Source organism: Lagenorhynchus albirostris, chromosome 3 (assembly GCF_949774975.1).
Source record: "Lagenorhynchus albirostris chromosome 3, mLagAlb1.1, whole genome shotgun sequence".
Taxonomy (NCBI): Eukaryota; Metazoa; Chordata; class Mammalia; order Artiodactyla; family Delphinidae; genus Lagenorhynchus; species Lagenorhynchus albirostris.
The window spans coordinates 111,400,144-111,421,380 of NC_083097.1; the positions used below are offsets into that span (position 1 = coordinate 111,400,144).

A 21,237-nucleotide genomic window follows, 5' to 3' on the forward strand; every position below is an offset into this window, starting at 1 on the left:
TGTCAATCATCTTACAGTGTCCACATTACATAGCAATATTTATAACCAGAAACTGCAGTGACTGGTAAGTAGATACATTATTTAGTTTGTTAACCTCTACCTGAAAACATGCTTTTTTCATTAAAAAACAAAACCCGAAAAACATAAATCTCGATTTATATGGTTTTACAATCAGGTCTTACTGAAGCAGCAGAGACTTCATTTCCTTTCTTGCAGACAATATGCAGGAAGAAGAACCCACAAAGAGCATGCTGGCAATCTGACATATTGTACTATCTGGACTACAAATAAGTCCTGAAATTCATTTGAAGAATGTCAAGGAGTTACGAGAGAGATTATGTAGTGGCCTTGATTTTTATTTTTCTTTACCTAGAATTCTACAAATTCTAAAATTTATCAATTGATGTATCTTTTAAATAAACAGCACCAGTCTTGCCCATTGATACAATTAAAATTTGACTTTCTCAGTTCTTAGTTCACAAGTTTATTATGAAAAACACTGCAGTGCTCTTGTGCAGTAACATCGTCTTACAGGAGGGAGGAAAAAAGAACAGTTCTGTTCAAAACAACTCACCAGGATCTGACAGTAACAAAGAACAACATGAGGCTGAGATTTGAGAAGGGGAAAAAAACTGAGTGCAGACAAATCATACAATTAAATTAAACAGTATCCCTGAAAATAAACAAAACGATTTCAAAACTCACAAGTAGAGGGGAGGCCTTGGTACTTAATTTTAAAAATGTTCATTAAGCTCCAATGATTGTTTGCTGCTATTCTTATCTACAGTCATGCTGAGTAAAGCTATAGCTAAATGGAAGTTAAATTGTATTCACGAGGTGTTAATGTTTACATCTTATTATCTGCAGTCTCTCAGAGAAAGCAAAGTAACTACAAATAGCGCTATGCCAGAAACTGGTTTCTTGACCAACAATGTCGCTTCAGCATGCAATGAACTGGTTCATTCTAAAGTGGTCATGGCTGTTGATGACAAGAGGCTTTGTATTTTTATATGGCACATCTTTTTGGTCCGTGTGAAAACAAGTTTTTTGAATGTTAACTATTCTCTGACACTTTGTGGAGTTACTGTTGCTCTTCCCATTTCCGTTAGGTCAATATATGGTTCATGGCAATACTGTACAAGTTTAAAATTTCGTTACAGGAAGTAGTCTGGGGTACGACGAGTAACATGTGGCTCGCCTCTGCGAGGTGCTGGGTCAAACTGCAAGCTGAAAAACAAGACATATTTGTTGTTCATACTCCAAGACATCAATGTACTGACAATTAAAATCAAGAATATTAGTCTTTGACTCTACACATTTTTTTAATAGTTTGTTTTTTTAAAAACTGAAGTATAATTGACTTACAGCACTGCTTTAGTTCCAAAAGTACAACAGTGTTTTGAAATTTCTATATATTTCTATACATTAATTCTATACATTAATTCTATACAATTAATTCTATACATGAATTATATGATCTAGATAAGTCTAGTTACCACCTGTCACCATACAATTATTACAATATTACTATATTCCCCATGTTGTACATTTCATCCCCGTGCAGATTTTTACACATTTTCCCCCCATCCAATAACTTAATGTATTAAGAGAACCCTAATCATGCATTTAATAAGGGTCTTCTGGCTGCACGCCTCCTCAAAGAACCAAGGCAACTTCAGCTAGAGGATATGCTTCTGTATATCTGTAGTTCCTTCTAAGACCATTTGAAAGAAGGATTCTACTAAATAAATAAAGTTTAAAGAGCCTAAGGTACTGTTATCTATTATCTCATCCTCAGGATATATTTTATTAACTCTACAATAAAAACATGGATTTAAAAGTTAAATCCCTAATAATTCATATTAGGATCTAGGTTTCTGTTGATGTGTTTCAAAGGAAACTTAAAAAAATCCAATTGGAATCTGGATTTAGCATAAGCTCTTGAACTGTTCAACTTCACATTAAAACTAATATATTCAAGTAATGGTAACCAACGACTCAAGTGTATATACTTACAAAGAGTATTTTAGAGTATCATCAAGTTCCATGATTGCAGCTTGGTTACCGCAACGATAACAATAGTTTGGAGCACTGAAAATCGTTACTACATTTCGGTCATGGCACCAGTTATATCCCTACAAGGAAAAGAAGAGAAAATAATCCCCTATTTTACTCCCTTATTTACACAACTAAATGTGACTTCTCTCAAGAGGGGAAAAAAATATCTCCCCTTCTGCCCAAAAGGCTTTTTAAAAAGTATTGCTTTGTTTCTGGATGATTCAATAATTTTCTGTACTCCACACAACTTTTTTTTTTCTTTTTGCTGTGCCGTGCAGCTTGTGGGATCTCAGATCTCAGTTCCCCGACCAGGGAATGAACCCAGGCCATGGCAGTGAAAGCACCGAATCCTAACCACTAGACCACCAGGGAACACTCCTTCTGCCCAACTTAAAAAAGAACCAAACGTATTTATTTTTTCCCAAAAGTATAAAAGTTGTCTACTATAAAAAGAAAATCCCTAAAAAAAAATCACCGATCAGAAAAGGATAAGCTACTTCTTATATACCCGACTTTCAGTAAATAACAGCATTTCTTCAGCCTCTCTTATTGCAGTAGCCCTAAACATGATACAAGAATGAGTATATGGCCATTCCTTGTAGAGGCAGACACATACTCCTGGAGACCAGAACCTTATTAATTCTGTCCTCAGTCAGTACAGGTATTACCTGTACTGCCCAAGGTATAAAGGAGAGGCGCCTCTAGGAACTCCAGCCTCATTGTCTCAAAGCCCATCTGAACGCATGAGTTACTTTTCAAGTATTAATCACAAATTTCTTTCCCTATCTCTAGCAAAGTCAGACTTTATTGATAATCACAATACAGCTGTATTAGTATTCATCTAAATAGGACCTTAATTTTATAAGTATGCTAATCAATGTCCTATGCTAAGAATTTAGCCCATTTCCCTTTAGCTTCTTCTTTCAAATCACCTGTAATCCTATCATCCAAAGGACCACTTAAACATTTTGGTGTATTTCTTCCCAAACTCTCTTCCATACATACACATGTTAAATATATGAAATAAAACTGAGACCATAAAATATTATTTTTCACTCTCCCCCATCTTACTTTCCCAGCCTTAAACCCCAAGCACTACTCAGTCATTAAGAATTCTCTGAAAACATTTTACCTATGAATTTCATTTGGATCAAAAGTTTGAGATTTTAATTCTAGTGTGCATCTACTGAAAAGGCTAAGGCTATAATGGCAAATTCATCAGAAGAATACATGGCATGTTCTCACTATATCATATAATTTAAAATTTCCTAAGATCTTCCTTCATTAAGTTTACTTAAAAATCAAATCAAAGAACAGAACATACCTCCATCACCAGCTGATGAGCTCTAGACACCAACGTGAGGCCATTGGCATGATTAAATGTCTCAGAAATATCTTGCCCAAAGGTGTAACCAGCTCCTCGAGGAGATATACCCCAACCTCCACGGTCATCTGGATCTGACCATAGCAAGTCACACATTGGACCCTAAAAAGCAAGTTATATTTTAGATTGCCTTTTGCAAAATTGGTTAAAATATATGATCTGAGTAATTCACCAGAAGCAGCACCTACTACGTCACTTTTTGAATGGTGTTTGCTGAAAATGGTAAAAGGTTTTGCAGATAGAGTCAAATAAATAAAACTACTTCCAGGTGTCTTTAAGAGGCAGAGCCTACATCAATGAGTCCCAATAGCAACAAGCCCTAACTAATTAATCTGCCTAGTGTATGCAAATTTCAATGTTAGGCAGTAGAGTTTAGTAACTAAGGGAGAAGCTCTTAAGACAACCAACACCTAGGTCCTAAACCCAGTCCCAGAGCTGTTGTGATCTTGGTAGGTTTCTTAACCTTAGCTTCTTAAGAATGGGGTCAACAACAGTGCTCATACCACATGATCATTTTTGAGAATTAAACAAGAAAATACATACAATGAACTAAGTTACAATTAAATATTTCCTCTCTCTAAAAAGTTTTTTGAAAAGATTTTATTACCAAAAATAAGGGCAATACCTCATGGGGAACTTCTTGTAGGCGATCAAGTGCTCTGATGTGATCCAGTGTATCTATGGATGGTGAGAGGCCACCATGTAGACAGAAGATCTGAAAAGAGTGGTTTACAACATTACCCTCATTTAAAATAAACTACAAACATTGTGGACTAAGCTGCAGGCTGTAGCCCACATCACTCGGCCCTGTTGGTGTTTCTGTGTTCTGCCAGAACCAGGCTTGTTTCTGCAGATCTTTCTTTCTTGCCTCCCACTCTAAACTATGGAATACACTCCCTTTCTTCCTGATAAACCATCCCTACTGCACCCAAACCCCAATCAGCTCTTCTAAAAACATTTCTCTGACCTTACCCTCCATCATAGACAATTATCTTCCTTCTCACAGAATTTTCTTGCAGTTTCTTCTGTGCACTGCTGCTCTACTGGGACCAGTAAATAGCTAATTACATCTCCCCGACATGTCCAGAAACAGCCCAAAAGGATGGACGGGCTACATTTTCCATCCCCCTGTGGTCCCAACATATAGTTCAGTGCCCCTCACAAAGACTGCACTTCATAGAAGAATCCCAAAGGGATGTGAGGATGGAAAAACAAGTTACTGGCACCTAAATGTAAGAAAGCAGATTCTTGAAAATAATCACCAGTGTAAGTTTCAAGAAGACCTACATACCTGCCCATCCACCAAGGCAGTGAGAGGAAGATAGTCAAAAAGATCTGTAAAATATTTCCAAACATTTGCATTTCCATACTTCCGTAAACACTCATCATAGAAACCATATACTTGTGTGATCTGTCTGCTCTCATGATTTCCTCGAAGAATGGTGATGCGTTCACGGTAACGAACCTGAAACAACAAATGTGAAATCATGAACGGCTGGCTCCTTCAAAAACCAAATAAAAATCCAGCAAACATTCTACAGGGAAACAGAATTCCAACTTTGCTGGAAAAAACATCCCACACCCCTACATCACACAAAAGTGAAATCACACCTACAGATCATTTATCCCATGGGGTATCTGCCAACCCCATTTCAACTAAAATCAAACTCTCACTACCACTAACTTTATCCCACGCATAGTCACCAGCTGCAAAACTCCATCCATGAGTTTTTTTTATTACATTATACAACCACCATTGCAATCCAGTTTTAGAACCGTTCCATTAACCCAAAAAGATCCCTCGTGCCTGTCTGCAATCACTCCCGACTCCCACTCTCAGCAACTACCGATACTTTTGTCTCTTGAGATTTGCTTTCTCTAGAAATTTCATATAAATGGAATCAATACAATATGTAGTTTTTTTGTGTGTCTGGCTTCTTTCACTTAGCGGAATATTTTTTAGACTCATCTGTGAATGGATCAGTGGTTTGTCTCATTTTACTGCTCTGCACAGTATTCCATTGTATGGCTATACCATATATAGCCATATTTTGGTTTTTTATTCACCAGTAGACTGAACATTTGGATTGTCTGCAGTTTTGGGCTATTATGAATAATGTTCTTATGATCATACCACATATAAGAAGTTTCTGTACGCATATATGCTTTCATTTTTCTCGGAGAGATTCCTAAGTTTCTAATCTCTCCAACAAACTCACTAACATACGGTATTACTAGCCTTATTGATGAAAGCCATTCTAATGGGCCTGATTCTGACTTTAATTTGCATTTCCCTGATGACTAAGGTTTGAGCATCTTTTCATGTGCTTAATGACCATTCATATATCTTCTTGGGTGAAACATCTATTCAAATATTTTGTCCACTTAAAACTTATGTCTTCTTATAGGTTTTAAAAATATATATATATGAATACAAGTACTTTTTCCTTAGTGATGTCTTTTGAAGAACAAAAAATCAATTTTTATGAAGTCCAATTTATCAGTTTTTTAATGGCTTGTGTTTTTGGTATCATATCTAAGACATCTTTGCCAAACCCAAGGTTACAAAGATTTTCTATGTTTTATTTTAGAAGTTTCACAGTTTTAGCACTCATATTTAGATCTATGACTGACGTTGATCCATTTGTAAGGTATGAGGTAGCTAAGTTCATTTTTTGCATATGGATGCCCAACTGTTCCAGCACTATTTGCTTAAGTTTCCTTTCCCCTGTATTAAGTCTGCTAGGGCTACCATATGAGGTACCACAGAATGGAAGGCTTAAAGAACAGAAATTTATTTCCTCACAGTTCTAGAGGCTAGAAGTCCAAGATCAAGATCAAGGTGTCAGCAGGGTTGGTTCCTTCTGAAGGCCTCTCTTCTTTGGCTAGATAACGGCCATCTTCTCCATGTGTCTTCTCATCTTCCCTCTGTATGTGTCCTAATCTCTTCTTATAAGGACACCAGTCATATTGGATTAGGGGTCACCTGTATGACCTCATTTTACCTTAATTACCTCTTTAAAGGCCCTACCTCCAATACAGTCACATTCTGAGGTACTGGGAGTTAGGACTGCAACATATGAATTTGGGGAAGGGGTGGTGGTGGCACAATTCAGCGCATAACACAAACATGAACTCTTAAAGGTAGCATATTTATTCCTCCTCTGAGCACTGGGATTCATCCTGGGCTTTAAGTGCAGGTTAGCTTGCAAGGCTACTTTCATGGCATCTAGAGTCACTGCAGAAACTTTCCATCATTTAATTCAACTCCTTCAATTTACAGATGCAGAACATAATGACCTCCAAAAATGTTTTGTAGCACTTTACATGATTCAGACCTGTAGCTTCATGAACACTTACACTTTGTTAATTGCCTAAACTTCAGCTCTTGCCAAAACCACATCTCACTGCTTCTCCAGTACTAGAAGACGCTGGCAGCTATCTTACCATTCTACATATTCTTTAAAATAAAATCATCTCCCCAAAAGTAAAGTCAAATAATTTCTTTTAAGGGAGAAAGGTCATCTCAAAAAAGCTTTTTACCATTTTGTGTTTCACCTTCAGATCTCTGTATATTTCCCAAAGCTACAACTGGTATAAAACAACATGCTTTCTTTAATTATCATTTCTATTGTTCTAGATTATGTCATGTTTAATGGCTGCAAACTATTCCATTGAGGTAAGCCATAATTTAGAAATTCACTTACCATTAGATATTTATATCAATTCTTTCTGACATTTAAGATGCTACAATTTATGTTTTCATGTAAGTAAAGCTCTTTTCCTCTTAAACTTCTTCCTCTGTACAATTTTAATTATATGATTACTGTGTCAACGGATATAAACATGCCAATATTTGAAATATTTTGCTCCTTTAAAATACTTCAAAAATACCTAGAAAGGTAATTATATTACCTCTCATATCCCAAATTACTGAACTAAAATTTCTATTTAATCAGCCTTCTAGCATTTTTAAATCATGAGGCATTTTCTTCCTTAGAAAATAACCTTCTTGTTTTTATTCTGTACCATTCCCTCATTCAGAATGAAGATAGACCTATGATTTATTAAGTCCCAAACCTGAATATCTAAATTCCTAAATGTGGGGATTTATTCTAAAAGCTAACATGCAGATGGAGAAAACCACAAATCACTGGGTAAAAAAGGACATTCAAGAGGACTGCCATACCCAGTTCAAAATGCTCAAACATAAAATTGAAATTACCTTAAGAGCTACAAGCAGAGTAACTGTTTCAACTGAGTAATATCCTCTGTCAACATAATCTCCCATAAACAAGTAATTTGTATCTGGTGATTTGCCACCAATTCTAAACAGTTCCATGAGATCATGAAATTGCCCATGCACGTCTCCGCAGACAGTGACTGGACATCGAACTTCTTGCACATTGGATTCTTTTGTCAGAATTTCTTTAGCCTACAGATAGAGAAAAATAAACCAAGACATTTCACATTAAAAAACATTAACAAAGAGATGTTTAATTACACATAAGATATGTTTAAGTTACCCTTAATATAGCTTTAAAGGGGCAGACTCAGCATAAGATGAATGCAGATAATTACGATCCCATTAAAATAAGGGGGCAAGACATGCCTGGAACCTATCCACCAGCTATCTCACCTCTGATACCTAGAAAAAAAAAATGTATCAAGATACATAGTCCCATTCCTCTCATCAGTATCATGAGTTTTAGATCTATCAGTTGCCATCTAAGTGCTAAAGAGATCATGATTAGCAGCCATATACAATAAATGAAAATGGAGCAAGACACTCAGGTACCTAGTTCCTGAGCTTTAGAGTTCTAACTACAATGCACTCTAGGATTCCAGGCTACGAGGAGAGGTTTCTTAGTCCTACTTTAAAAAAAAGACTTTTGGAAGACATTAAAATTTTGTCTGTATTTTGGGTTTTTTATCCTCTTTATATCAAAACATAAACTTCTCATTTTACAACTGTGACTATTCAATATACATGGTTTTTATGCTGCTTTCAGAAAACCGTTTGGCATCCTATGCATTCCCCCATGTAACCACAAATTCAAACATCACTTTTAAGAGCAACATAATATTCCACTCAGTAGAAACTCTTTTATTCATTTCAACACACATTTATTGATCATTTATTGTATGCCAAAAACTGTGAAGAGAACTGGGAGATAATCATTCATTTGCTCAACCATGAGTGATACTCTGTGCCAGGCCCTGTGCTAGCCCCTGAAGGTATAGTGAACAAGATAAAGATAGATCATTCCCACACCAGGGCTGGGGAGGGGGTATAGGGGAACGACCACAAACAAGTAATCAAGTAACAAAGTACAGACTGTATTAAGTGCCATGGAAGAAAGGGAGAGAGTAACTGGTGGAGGCCACTTTTTAAGATATCACAACAAACAAGACAGCCCATAAACACACACAGTGGAGCAGGAGAGGCAGACAATAAATAAAAGATCATTACAAAAGAAAGGGCCAAGTGCTAAGACATGCTAGAGTAAGCAGCAGTGTTCCGGGCTCACAAAAACTGAGAGCTATGAAAACTGCCTGAGGTGCAAATAATGGGCGGGAGCTACAGAAATGGGATGGGAATAGGAAACTGGAGGACATCAAACAGCGGCAGATGCAATCATGCGTATAAAGTCCAAGGAGTTAAGCAGAAAAGGTTAACATGGCTAAAGCATAGCACGCAAGAGTAGAGAAGAGAGCAGACCGGGGTGGGGTCAGGTTGACAAACTACCCTGGTTTTTAGCACCGATGGTCCTGCTTCCCAGGAAACGCCTCAGTTGTACCCAGGCAAACCATGATGACAGTTGGTCACCCAGCTAGGAAATGTAGGAGGAGAATGGAGCATGGATATGGACTGAAAACAAGTCTAATCAAAGTAGTATTAAAACAAAGATCCACTGGCAGAAAATTTGATTAGTGAATTAAGGATTTCAGAGGTAGGGCTGTGGATATGGATATCTGAGGTGTAGTAGAGCTTAAAGGCCACCCACCAGTATTCAGGGACCAACCCACCGACAAGTCTTGCCTAGTCTCCTTCCAAAACATCTCAATCCATATGCTTCTATCTTTTTTGCCAATATCCTGGTCCAAGACACCATCAACTAACCTGGATTACTGTGCTAGCCTCCACAAAACACTCCCTGTTTCTAGTCTTCCTGCCTCCAATTTAATTTCCATGCAACAATCAAAGTGACAGTTTAAAAAATTATCACCAGATTCATTTTATCCACCATTGTCTACACAGCACCTCGCTAGAACAATGCCCCACGCGCTTAATATATATTTTGAGGGAATCAAGAACTTAAACTGAGACAGGTCATCTTTAGGGAGAGCCATGGATGTCTGCCAAGACAACAGCATAAGTACAAACCTGGAAAGTGGTACCAAGTTCTCTGGAGAATGAAGAAATAGCAGGTAATAACCATAAGGAAAAATGTCCAGGTATCTAGGTAGAGGACAGAAGCCTGAAAAACACAGGGAATTTTATCCTCAAATAGAAGGATGCAGAACCCATCCACCTGGGAGGGCTACTAGAGAAGGTACAAGACTTCCTCAGGGAGAGTCAGTTAAGCCAAGAAGGTAAAAGTAATTTGTTCTGAGAATGGGTTTAAAGTGTTTTACTTCATATACCCAATCAACATTTATTGAGCATCTTCTATTTGGGATCAGCAGTATGGAATGGTGTCCCAGAATGTACAGTGGGAGGCTGGGTCAAGGGAAAGCAACACACTGCAATATGCGGGTGAAAATATCATAAGAGAACTGTTGCTAATGAGCCATTGCTCATTACATTTTGAGTGACAACCAAGGATGTCAAGGACTGGTTTTAAGGTAGTGGTATGCAACCTTAGCGGCACATTAAAAAATGACCTGGGAAGCTCTTTAAAAATATCCAGATGCCCAAACTACTCCTCTCCCAATTAAGTCAGAATCTTTGTCTGTGGGATCCAAGCGTCAATAATTTTTTTAAGTCTCCCCTCCCTACCCTATACTAGTGCTTTCTTAGGTGCTGCCAAGTTTAAGAACCACTATTTTCAAGTCTCCAAACATTTTGGGAAGCCTATTTCAGGACATTTACCAACCACTGACATCACAAAGTTAGTTATTAATTTCATCTAACATTTTTAAATTTAGAAAAAATTTCCACTGTGTTTCAAAAAGAGATATTTCTTAAGAAATACATATAATCCATCTCTCTACAGTAATTCCAACTTCCCAATTTATTATTACTAAAAAGTGGAAGTTCACTAGGCATATTCAATTACTAAACCTGTTTGGAATTAATACCAGGACTGATGTTTTCAGCACCTAGTGCATACTAATGAAAACAGCTATGAATGAAATGATAGGTCCTACTTAAAAGAAATTTGCAGGACTCCCCTGGTGGCTCAGTGGTTAAGAATCCACCTGTCAATACAGGGGACACGGGTTCGAGCTCTGGTCCAGGAAGATCCCACATGCCGTGGAGCAACTAAGCCTGTGCTCCACAACGAGAAGCCCCCGCAATGAGAAGCCCACGCACCGCAACCAAGAGTAGCCCCCGCTCGCCACAACTAGAGAGAGCCCACACGCAGCAACAAAGACCCAACACAGCCAAAAGTAAAAATAAAATAAGTTTATTAAAAAAATTTTTTTTTAAAAACGTACTTTTGGGGGGTTTGTCTCAACTTATCAGCTCTCAGATGATCACTACACAAAATACACTAGTCCCAGAACACCACAACAAAGAAGACTGTAGACGTCCTTATTAAAGATTATTCTAGTCAGGAAAACTAATCATAGCATAGCTTCTCTCAGACATCTCTTTTTCTATCACAGGAGTCAGGCCTTATAAATCCCAGAAGCACCTAATAGAATCCCCCTCTATGGGTCACCCAATGGGACCTCTAATGAGTCACCTTTAGTGCCTCCAGGCCTTCACCAACCATCAGTTTCAAAGATAGCTATACAACTTCAAATCTCTGGTTTAATACTCAAAGTAAATGGTACAACCAGACTCTCAAGGTAACTTAGTTAACATTAGAGACTAAAAAATTTTTAATAACTACCTTTTCACTCTCTGGTATTCTGACTCCCATAATTTAAAGCCTCATGTCACCTGAACCATGCAGAGAAGCAAAAGTAACACACACACCTCAAACTTTTGTTTCCCCTAAAACATTTTTCAGGGACTTCAAATGTCTCAGCTAATATAATTCATATTTGAAAAAAGAATTAAGATCAAGTTTTAAGAAACAGTGTAACTAGCACCGTACTGATTTATTTATTGGAACCCTACTGAAATTCAGTCAAATGATACAGACTGAAATGAATGAATTCAAGGGAAGAACCTTCCTAGAACAAGGTTAAAACTGGAACAAGCAATTCCATTAATGAGAGCTTATCACAAGTAACTGTGGAAAGTTAAAAATTTTTACACCTTCCTGAAATTTAAAAATTTAGATTCACCCAAAGACCAGCAACCTTCAGGAGCATTAATTTATTATTAACATCCTCTCAGCATTCTGAGTTCGGATTCAGAAATCTCACTCTATTTTCAACCTCCTATAAAAACATCAGGTAATAAGGCCAATGACCTGTAGACTTAAGTAAGTCTTAGATATGGACCATACCTAACCACCATAATAACATGAAATTACAAACAAATCAGATTTAAAACAGACCAAAAGACCAACAGATCATCCAATCCAAGATTTTTCAAGGAAGACAAGTAAAAGAAAAAAACATGAACCAACAACAGATTTACCAACCACTTATATATATCTATTAATTTCCTTAAGGATATACAACATTGATATCATTCCTACATAACTTACACAGTAGAAAAAGCCACGCAATGCATTTATGCATTTTTAATTATTAAAAGAAAAACAAAACGTATTTATGCATTTTTATTAAATCAAGGAACCATTTTAAAATACAAAATGATTACAAGGTAAAAATTCTTTGTGTAAAATGACTGGAAAACAATAAAGTCTTAACAGATTGTTTATTTCAGCGGTGAGACTGTAAGAATGCTTTCTCAATTCTGCCACACCAGCAAAAACTATTCTCATTTCTTTGTATTCCCTTACAGTTTACAACTGGTCAACATCTCATTCTGTGTCCTAAATTTTCATATTCACTGACCCAATTTCCTATAGCATTACAGTGATCATTGTAAACCACTATATAATATGCTCCTGAACAGATCTACACACGTATTACTGTTTATTTGAATTATTTTCTTTCAGGAAGATTTCAATTGTGGGATTACAGAGCAAAACAATATTAACAATTTTTGTTCCCTATGTACCACTGGACCTATGCCTAACTTGTGCAGTAATAAATTTAAGACTGTATCCATTCTCAGCTATTTCAGATATAAAGTGTTATCTTCTAATTTAACTGGAACTTTTAATTTCAGGGTTTGAACTTTTTATTCCATGTTTATACAGTATCAGTTATTTCTCCTCTTGTATAACGTGTCCACACACATTCTTTGAGGATTCATAGGGAGCCAAATGTTCTTAGATATTTTTCTATTAAAAATCTGATTACTAATTATAATGTTCATTAGAACTCTAGTTAAGTAAATTTAACATTTCATACTCTAATCCCAGTTGAATACATCTTCTACCAATAGAGCCATAAAGACATAAGAGATGAGAAACAAAAAACAAAAAAAAGCAATAATTAATCTTTGAATTTTACTTCTCAGTTCAAGTAAAAACTGAAGACATTTGAAAACTTTTTTAAAAAGCAAAATAATTGGGACTTCCCTGGCAGTCCAGGAGTTAAGACTCCGTGCTTCCACTTCACGGGGCACAGGTTCGATCCCTGGTCAGGGAACTAAGATCCCACATGCCGCATGGCACAGCCAAAAAATATAAAATACCATGACACACATCCTGATCAGGCATGGAAAAATATTTTTTAAAATAAAATAAAAAGCAAAATAATTAAATTTGCAAGCAAGAATCAAGCTTTTCAATATCCTAAGAGAATTTCATTTTGCTTCATACTGCTTTTATGAATCAATGGTAGGTTTCTTTGATTTTCATAACCGTGGAAAAAAAATTTAAGGTTCATGATAAATTAAGTGTATGTGGCTAGATTTTTATTTTGGTGTGATACATAGGGTAGGACATATTACTAGCCCTGGAAGCAAATGAATCTTTAGTTAATTGTCTTCAACTATCAAATCTTTCTTCATACCACTTGTCTTTCATTAATTATACTGATCAGATGCCTCTAATATTTTATGAAATATTTGTCTTCTTTGATTAAAATCTGTATGATTATAATACTTTCAAAGTATCATAACCCTTCACATAATGTTCTGCAAACAAGTATCTACTATTTGGTTTAGGGCCTAATGGAAAGAAAAGGTCAGGGATGAGGGATAATTCTAAATTTATATCAAGAGAAAATATGTAAGGTGATGTTTTCCCATCTGTTTCTGTAAAACAACCATCTTCACCTCTGACCAAAATGAATGACTGCTTTCTTTAAAGCTGTGTGTCTCACGTGCAACAGACTGGCCTCCATCTTTACCATCGAACATACCATGTGCATGAATTAAACAGTCTCAATCATTCCTGCATAGGGAAAAAATGTTAATCTACTGAACTGAGAAATGTTGCTATATACACAGTTGTTTAAAAATTTTCACCATAACAATCCATGTTGAATGAGATTCAACCACTCTGGGTCTCAGTCTCCTCCCTCATCTGTGAAAGGTGACTTGGCCTAGAGGATCTTTGAGGTTTTTTTCATTACTAAAATTCTACACATCCTAAAGCACTTCACTTCTTAAGCCTTTTTAATGAAAATCAAAGCCACCCAACAGAGATAGCAGGCATTACTGCTAGTTTACAGATGATGGGTACCAGAGAAACACAATTAACTTGATCACCACTAGCACAAAAATTCTAAAATCTTTCCTATCTGGAGTTTACTACAAGTTCAACCTCCTGACTAATCCAAAACCCTGCTACTAGAGCAAAACAACTAACAGATCCCTACAATTATACTATTTAGACAAAGCTCAACAAATAGTGAAAATAGTACATATAAAGGAAGCATAATAAATTTTGCTTGAATGGACTTCCCTGGTGGCGCAGTGATTAAGAACCTGCCTGCCAAGGCAGGGGACACGGGGTCAAGCCCTGGTCTGGGAAGATCCCACATGCCACGGAGCAACTAAGCCCATGCGCCACAACTACCGAGCCTGTGCTCTAGAGCACGCGAGCCACAACTACTGAATCCCATGTGCCTAGAGCCCATGCTCCACAACAAGAGAAGCCACCGCAATGAGAAGCCCGTGACCCGCAACGAGAAGCCCGCACGCCGCAACGAAGAGTAGCCCCTGCTCGCCGCAACTAGAGAAAGCCCGTGCGCAGCAACGAAGACCCAACACAGCCAAAGAGAAATAAATAAAAAATAAATTTAGGGCTTCCCTGGTGGCACAGTGGTTGAGAGTCCACCTGCCGATGCAGGGGACACGGGTTCGTGCCCCGGTCCGGGAAGATCCCACATGCCGTGGAGCGGCTGGGCCCGTGAGCCATGGCCGCTAAGCCTGCACGTCCAGAGCCTGTGCTCCGCAATGGGAGAGGCCACAACTGCGAGAGGCCCGCGTACCGCAAAAATAAATAAATTTATATATATAAAAAAATTTTGGTTGAATGTATTCCAAAAACAAATGCACACTGTCACAGTTAATAATAATACTGACACTCCATAACCTGTGTGAACTACACTTTGCATGACTATCTAGGTAATGTTTGTCTTCCAGGTGCACTCTAGAACAAAGGTTCTCAACCTTCTTTCAGGCCCCTCAACAACAGAAAGGTAAAAATTCCCATTGGTGGTAGTAACTAAATGACTAAGGCAGAGGTGGGGACAGGGTGTGCCAGAGTGACTGGCCAGCTGGTCATGTACAGTTTAGAAAACACCCAGATGCAGTACATACGTCTCTGTCACTGCTTTGTCTATCCATTCCAAACCACAATACCAATATATCAGTGGCAACAGCAACCTTGTATTGTGAAGAAATTAAGCTGTTAATCCCAGACTGCTCTTCACAGTTTTTCCAGACCCCACCCCCACCCCCAGCCATTTACTGGCAACCAGACCTCTCTCTGTCAGCCTCTTCTACAACTTCTGCTCCAGAAGCTGAAAGAAAACCTATTTTAAACAACAAACAAAATCTTTCCCCTTCCCAGTTCTAGTCCATTTCAGATCTCACTTGTGTAGGAGAGGGCAGGTTGAGGGTTTTTTCAGAAAAGGATGGTAATGTGAAATGCGTAAGGAAAAAGGTGAAAATAAGAGAAACAGGTCAAAGTATAAAGAAAACGGTAAGGGGTGGGGGGTGGTTCTATGCCTCACATAACTTTTCCTACCTCTCCTCAGCGCCCTCAAAAAAGACCCCTCTCTGGGACTTCTCTGGTGGCGCAGTGGTTAAGAATTCACCTGCCACTGCAGGGGACACGAGTTCGAGCCCTGGTCTGGGAAGATCCCACATGCCGCGGAGTAACTAAGCCTGTGAGTGTGCCACAACTACTGAAGCCCGCGCGTCCAAAGCTCATGCTCTGCAACAAGAGAAGCCACCACAATGAGAAGCCCGCGCACCACAACAAAGAGTAGCCCCCACTCGCTGCAACTAGAGAAAGCCCACGTGTAGCAGCAAAGACCCAATGCAGCCAAAAATAAATAAATTTACAAAAACAAAGAAACAAAAAACACCAACCCTCTCTACCATGCGTCAACCCAAACCCAATGTCTCCTGGTTTTCCTAGCTTATCTCCTCCAAACTAAACAAGCAATACTCCACAGGTAACTGACAAACCTGACTTACAATGAGATAGGGAAAAAAAGAACACCAAACTACTGTTAACTCAAATGCTGTCCCAGTGCCCATCATTCTTTCTATAGCATGAGTTTCACCTTAGTCCTACTGCCCATATTTGCAGACACAGAACTCTTGGCTCTGATAGAGAAAACAAAGGCAGAATGGGACAGGGGGTGGGGGGAACTTGTGTGTCTGAAGAGAAGAACTGTTCACCTTTTTGGTGTTTCCTCATTAAGTCAACTCAAAACCAACTGCTCTACCGCTTCAGGCCTGGGAGATCACAGAATACACACAGGCAAACAGCCTTGACTGTGGAAGCTATGAGGATAAAAAGAAAGGCATTTTAACAAGCTTAATGAAAAATTTAAATATCAGTTACATTTTATTAGAGTATTTTAGAGCTTGGTCTCTGGATCATGATTTACACTATCTGAGAATACACAGAAAATTAACTGGGGTTTTCATCTCACTAATCTTATCTGCGAGGCAAATGCAGTTAGCCACGTCCAAATTGAAAAATAATTAGTTTCCTCCTCCAGGAGAGAGTGGGACAACAGTATGTGACATGAATAGGAAGCTTTAAAGAACAAAAATTATGCTTTCTTTTACAGAGCTGTTAATTCTACAATTCAGTCTGGCCCCAATTCATCTGTGTCTTCATTATTAACACTACCTCAGAAAAGAGAAGGGGGCTGTGAAGCAAGACTAAAACATTGGGCTTACAAACCATAAACCTAGGCAATCTCAATTTAGCCCCTGTAGTCAAGTCACTTTATCTTTCTGAGCTGTGGTTTCCATCTCTAACTGAGGATAACTGTCTCATAAACCTGTTAAGAGAACTGTGTATGTGAAAGTATGATGACAACAATATTCTGTATCATGCTCCCCCCACAACTGCTTGTTCTCAATATTCAAATTACCTTTATGGAAATAAGCCAAACCACCTTTTAAATTAAACACACATACAGACTCACAAAAATATATTACCCATTTCATATAGGAATTTAACCTTGGCCAAGTACTTGCAGGTCATCCAACTAGCAGGAAGACTCATGCTGCATTTTATTTATAGTGCTTGTACAGCAATGGAAAACAGCATACCTAGGTAAAGAACTCCTTTGGGAAAAAAACCTGGCTATCAAACAACATTCTCCACAAGTTTGGTAAGACAAGAAAGCACAAAGCCAAAAATCATACCTAAATGAAACCACTGCTGAACGTAACAAAAGACTGTTTACTATAGTTAAAGCAAAAGCAAGCTGATACTATTTACTTCTTCCAATAGGTAGATGGAAACATACCAGTCCAGTTATACAGGTGTAGTAAATGACTACAGACCTGTGACTATAGGCAAAACTGCTTCACTCACAGCAAATTTTTAAACCACCAACAAATTATGATCCCCAAAATGACAAGGTATATCGCACACACAACAACCCTGTCTTTGATATAGACCTTCATCACATCTTGGGGGGAAAAAAGCTTAATTAATAACATAAAAACCATATTCACCCTTGTCTATAAACACACTTTCCTTCTTATAATCAAAAAATAATCAACTATTATCAAATAGCTATCTCCACCAAGTATCATTTCTTTAAAAGGAACAAAAGAAAGAAAAAAAACCTATTATACTAATGAGAACTTTTGCTTCACTAAAAAGATTTGTACGAAAGATGTTTCAAGTCATGCACCCTATCTTATCCCATAAACCTAAAGAGCTGCCTTCAAATTAACTTAGTCTGGAAGGTTAATAATGCTCCAAAAGTTGGAATACTTACAAGTTAAAAAGTTTGAAGGCTGTGTGATAGCCCCCCAAAAGGATTCATGTTTTAGAAATCTAGCTGCAAATATTTTCTCCCTTTTTTTGGCTCTAAGAATTAAAATCTTGACACAGTAGATGAGCAAGGGAGATTTAAGCATAAATTGATTAACCTCACTACATCTTAGTTTTACAAACAGGTGGCAAACAACGACCAGTTACCAGATGGATCAAGCTTCAGCCACCCCACTGTAACTCCAGTATTATCTTCTATTGTCTCCGACACAAACCCTCTACTTCTGTGTTCCATCTACTACTGACTTCCAACTAGATTCAGGCTCCTTGAGAATAAGCATGATTGCTTTTCATTCATCTCATAAAAGTAAGCAATCTTGGATATCCAGTAAGCATTCAATATTTAAACAGAGTACTAATTTAAAATGGAACTGTATAATCTAAGATTAGAAGGAAACTTGGAACATCTATTTTAATTTTAGTTTATAGACAGGAAAATGTGGACCAAGTGAAGTGGTTGCCTCAAGGTCAATCACAATTAGTTAGTGGCAGAAAGAGGACTAGTGTCCCGTTCTAACTCACAGTCCAGTGGTCTTCCAATTACATCACTGCTCTCTTGCGATGTTTTCTACACAAATGACTAGTCATCTAGCCAACTACTGACTCAAAGTCTTATACAGAGTAAAAACTCAACCTTAAAAGTCATTAAAATCATCACTTATAGTACCTAGAAACTAAGACCTAACACTATACATTAAATAATTTTTAAAAGCCTATTTCTAAACCTTTAAAACAAATATTATCCTCATTTGATGGAAGCAAATTAAGGATCAAGAAGCAACAAAAGACTACAATGCTACCATTAAAATTCAGCTCCAAGAGATTATGTGCCACCTCATCAACTAATAGGAGAGTTTTGTCGAAGCATGGGATAAATAAATCTGAGTTAGACTCACTTAAATTGCAATTATTCACAGAACAGTTTCTGAAAAAGCCGGTTTTAGGGGCATATACATCAAACTCATGAACGTAATTTTCACATCAAGCCACAAACAAGTCAGCATAATTGCTTTCTAATAATTCTTCACTAATACAAAATGCTAATATGATATTCCACAATTCTGTGGAACTAAAAAGAAATGCTGCAAAGTTAATTTTGAAAAGGTAAATTGAAACATTCATGGTGGAGCTCATCATTTTCTCTACTTAGGAAAGTGAATTATAAGACAAACCCAACAGGCTATCTGTTTCCCCAACTCCTTGGAAAAAACAAATCAGAAATAGGTAATTTAAAACGGCCTTACTAAAATAGACTACAACATTCCATTTTCAACACCTGTAAGATAAATTATTTAAACCTAAGCACAATATCTGGGATACTGTAAAAGCTCAATCGACAGCTATTCTTATCATTACTACCACTATTTAAAGTCACAAATATACAAATAACTTTTCCAAGAAAAAGCCAGGATACAAAATTTGCTCTTACAGTTTGTTGCTCGTTTTAAAAAGAAATGGCAAAATGCCAAGTACGTTAGAGAAGCGTTTCACACTACCCAATTTGAGTCGGCATATAAATCATAAACCGACACTTGATTTCCAATCCCAAAGCTACTTATGTAGTATGACTCACCAAATTCTCCATTCTTCCAACTATGAAAAATAAGTTATACTCCTCCCTATGACTACCACCATGACATTCGTAGAAACTAGGTTAGAAATTGATTCTAACATTCTTTAAAAACACGCTTCAAATAAGTCTCTGGAAAAGATATCTCGGTGAATTTAACACAAACCACCCAAGATAGTGCTAAAGCTGTGTGACCTTTAGAGAGGTCCTAGATCTGGTCTACAAGGGCCGTTCGGGGAGCTTCTGGACAGCTTTGGACCTAAGAATGAGGTCTGAGTACAAGTAAAAAGCCTCTTACTCACCTGAGTCCCAGGCCCCACTCCCAGGCCATAGAACTCAAGTCCTCTTACCCACATCTCAAAACCGTCCCCAACCCTGACCCACAGGGTCTCCGCTCCCCACAGCCACCTCGCCCCGCGCCAAGACCGCGAAGCTCTGAAGCCCCGGAGTTGGGGCAACGGCGCCATTTTAGGCGGCGGTGGTAACGACAACCAATCCCTGCGCGGGAGGCAGAGGGCGCCGGGTCGCCCGGGAGCCGCCGCCGGGCCGCGCCGGGCGCCGGTCTGGGAGGCTCGGGGGGCCGGGGCCTCCGCCATGTTGCACCCTCCCCATGGCCGCCTTCTTCTTTGCGGGCTCGGCCCGCCGCGGCTTCCGCATCCGAGGTGCAGCTCACCTTCTCGCAGAGGCTCTTGACCTGGGACTCGGAGAGCTGCTTGCACTCGTTCAGCTGCTCGACCCACTGGTCCAGCTCCTTGGTGAACACCTTCTCGTCCATGATGCCACCCGCCCGAAACGGCTGCCGCTCCGCGCTCCTCCCGCGCCGCCGCCCGCACACGGGCCACACACACACGCCGCCGCCGGTTCCCGGGGTACTTGTGCGGGTACTGGCGGTTGCTCGGCACTAGCGCTGGCCCGCTGGCTCGCCCCTCCGTACTCGGCCACCGGCCGCGGCCGTCCTCCGCTCACTCTAGCCCCAAAGCTCTGCTCTCTGTAATGGCGGCCGCCGGCGTGGTGACGTCACGCCCGGCGTCAGGAGGCGGCGGGGTAGATGGGCCAGGACCAGAGCTGCGCAACTGCAGCGCCAGCCCGGATCAGCCGCCAGACTGGAGTGCTAGGGACCGAGGCGCAGGCGCAACGTAGCAGGCTGGTAACAGACACCTTAGCCTTCAGGGCGTTGTCCTCCAGAAGGGAGAGGCCGAGGGGGAAGGGAAGACCGAGACCGAGCAGGGGGCTAGGCTTGCAGCTGGGAAGTAGGCTAATCCCAGAGCAGTACGTCCTGCGCGGCTGAGGCGCGGACGTGGCGCAGGCGCAGTCGGGGTGGGAGGGTGGCTCCTTGCTGCTGGAGACTTTTTCTCTAAGGCGATACGCTTCGGCTCTTCACGTGGCGACTGAAATTAGAAATGCGACCCCATGCCTCCTCCGTGATACAACACTGGAATTGCGTGGGATTCCTGCATCTTGGGGGCCAGAACGGGCGCCGAGTGGTAGCCTGGTTGGAGTGGCCACCTTCGCCTCCGGGCGCGGCCGGCACCTTGTAA

The 21,237-nt window shown here is 39.3% G+C and overlaps 1 protein-coding gene across 1 annotated transcript; it reads right to left on the reverse strand.

The window, feature by feature from the left end:
• Window positions 1-468: 468 nt before the first annotated feature.
• PPP2CA (protein phosphatase 2 catalytic subunit alpha) lies at window positions 469-20,726 on the reverse strand. The gene is made up of 7 exons (XM_060143615.1): window positions 20,373-20,726; window positions 7,668-7,877; window positions 4,734-4,907; window positions 4,068-4,157; window positions 3,383-3,544; window positions 2,017-2,135; window positions 469-1,227 (listed from the first exon to the last, which is right to left on the reverse strand). Exons 1-7 carry the CDS (start codon window positions 20,472-20,474, stop codon window positions 1,155-1,157), a joined length of 930 nt encoding a protein of 309 aa, XP_059999598.1. The 5' UTR covers window positions 20,475-20,726; the 3' UTR covers window positions 469-1,154.
• Window positions 20,727-21,237: the final 511 nt, after the last annotated feature.

What these genes read in the sequence shown, in the direction of transcription:
- PPP2CA (XM_060143615.1), bottom strand. Translation starts at nt 20,474, where the DNA reads ATGGACGAGAAGGTGTTCACCAAGGAGCTGGACCAGTGGGTCGAGCAG. An exon ending in TCAAGAGCCTCTGCGAGAAG is followed by an intron (nt 7,878 to 20,372) that starts GTGAGCTGCACC and finishes CTCTATCTGTAG; the next exon opens with GCTAAAGAAATTCTGACAAA. An exon ending in TACAAGAAGTTCCCCATGAG is followed by an intron (nt 3,545 to 4,067) that starts GTATTGCCCTTA and finishes CTTGCTTTTTAG; the next exon opens with GGTCCAATGTGTGACTTGCT.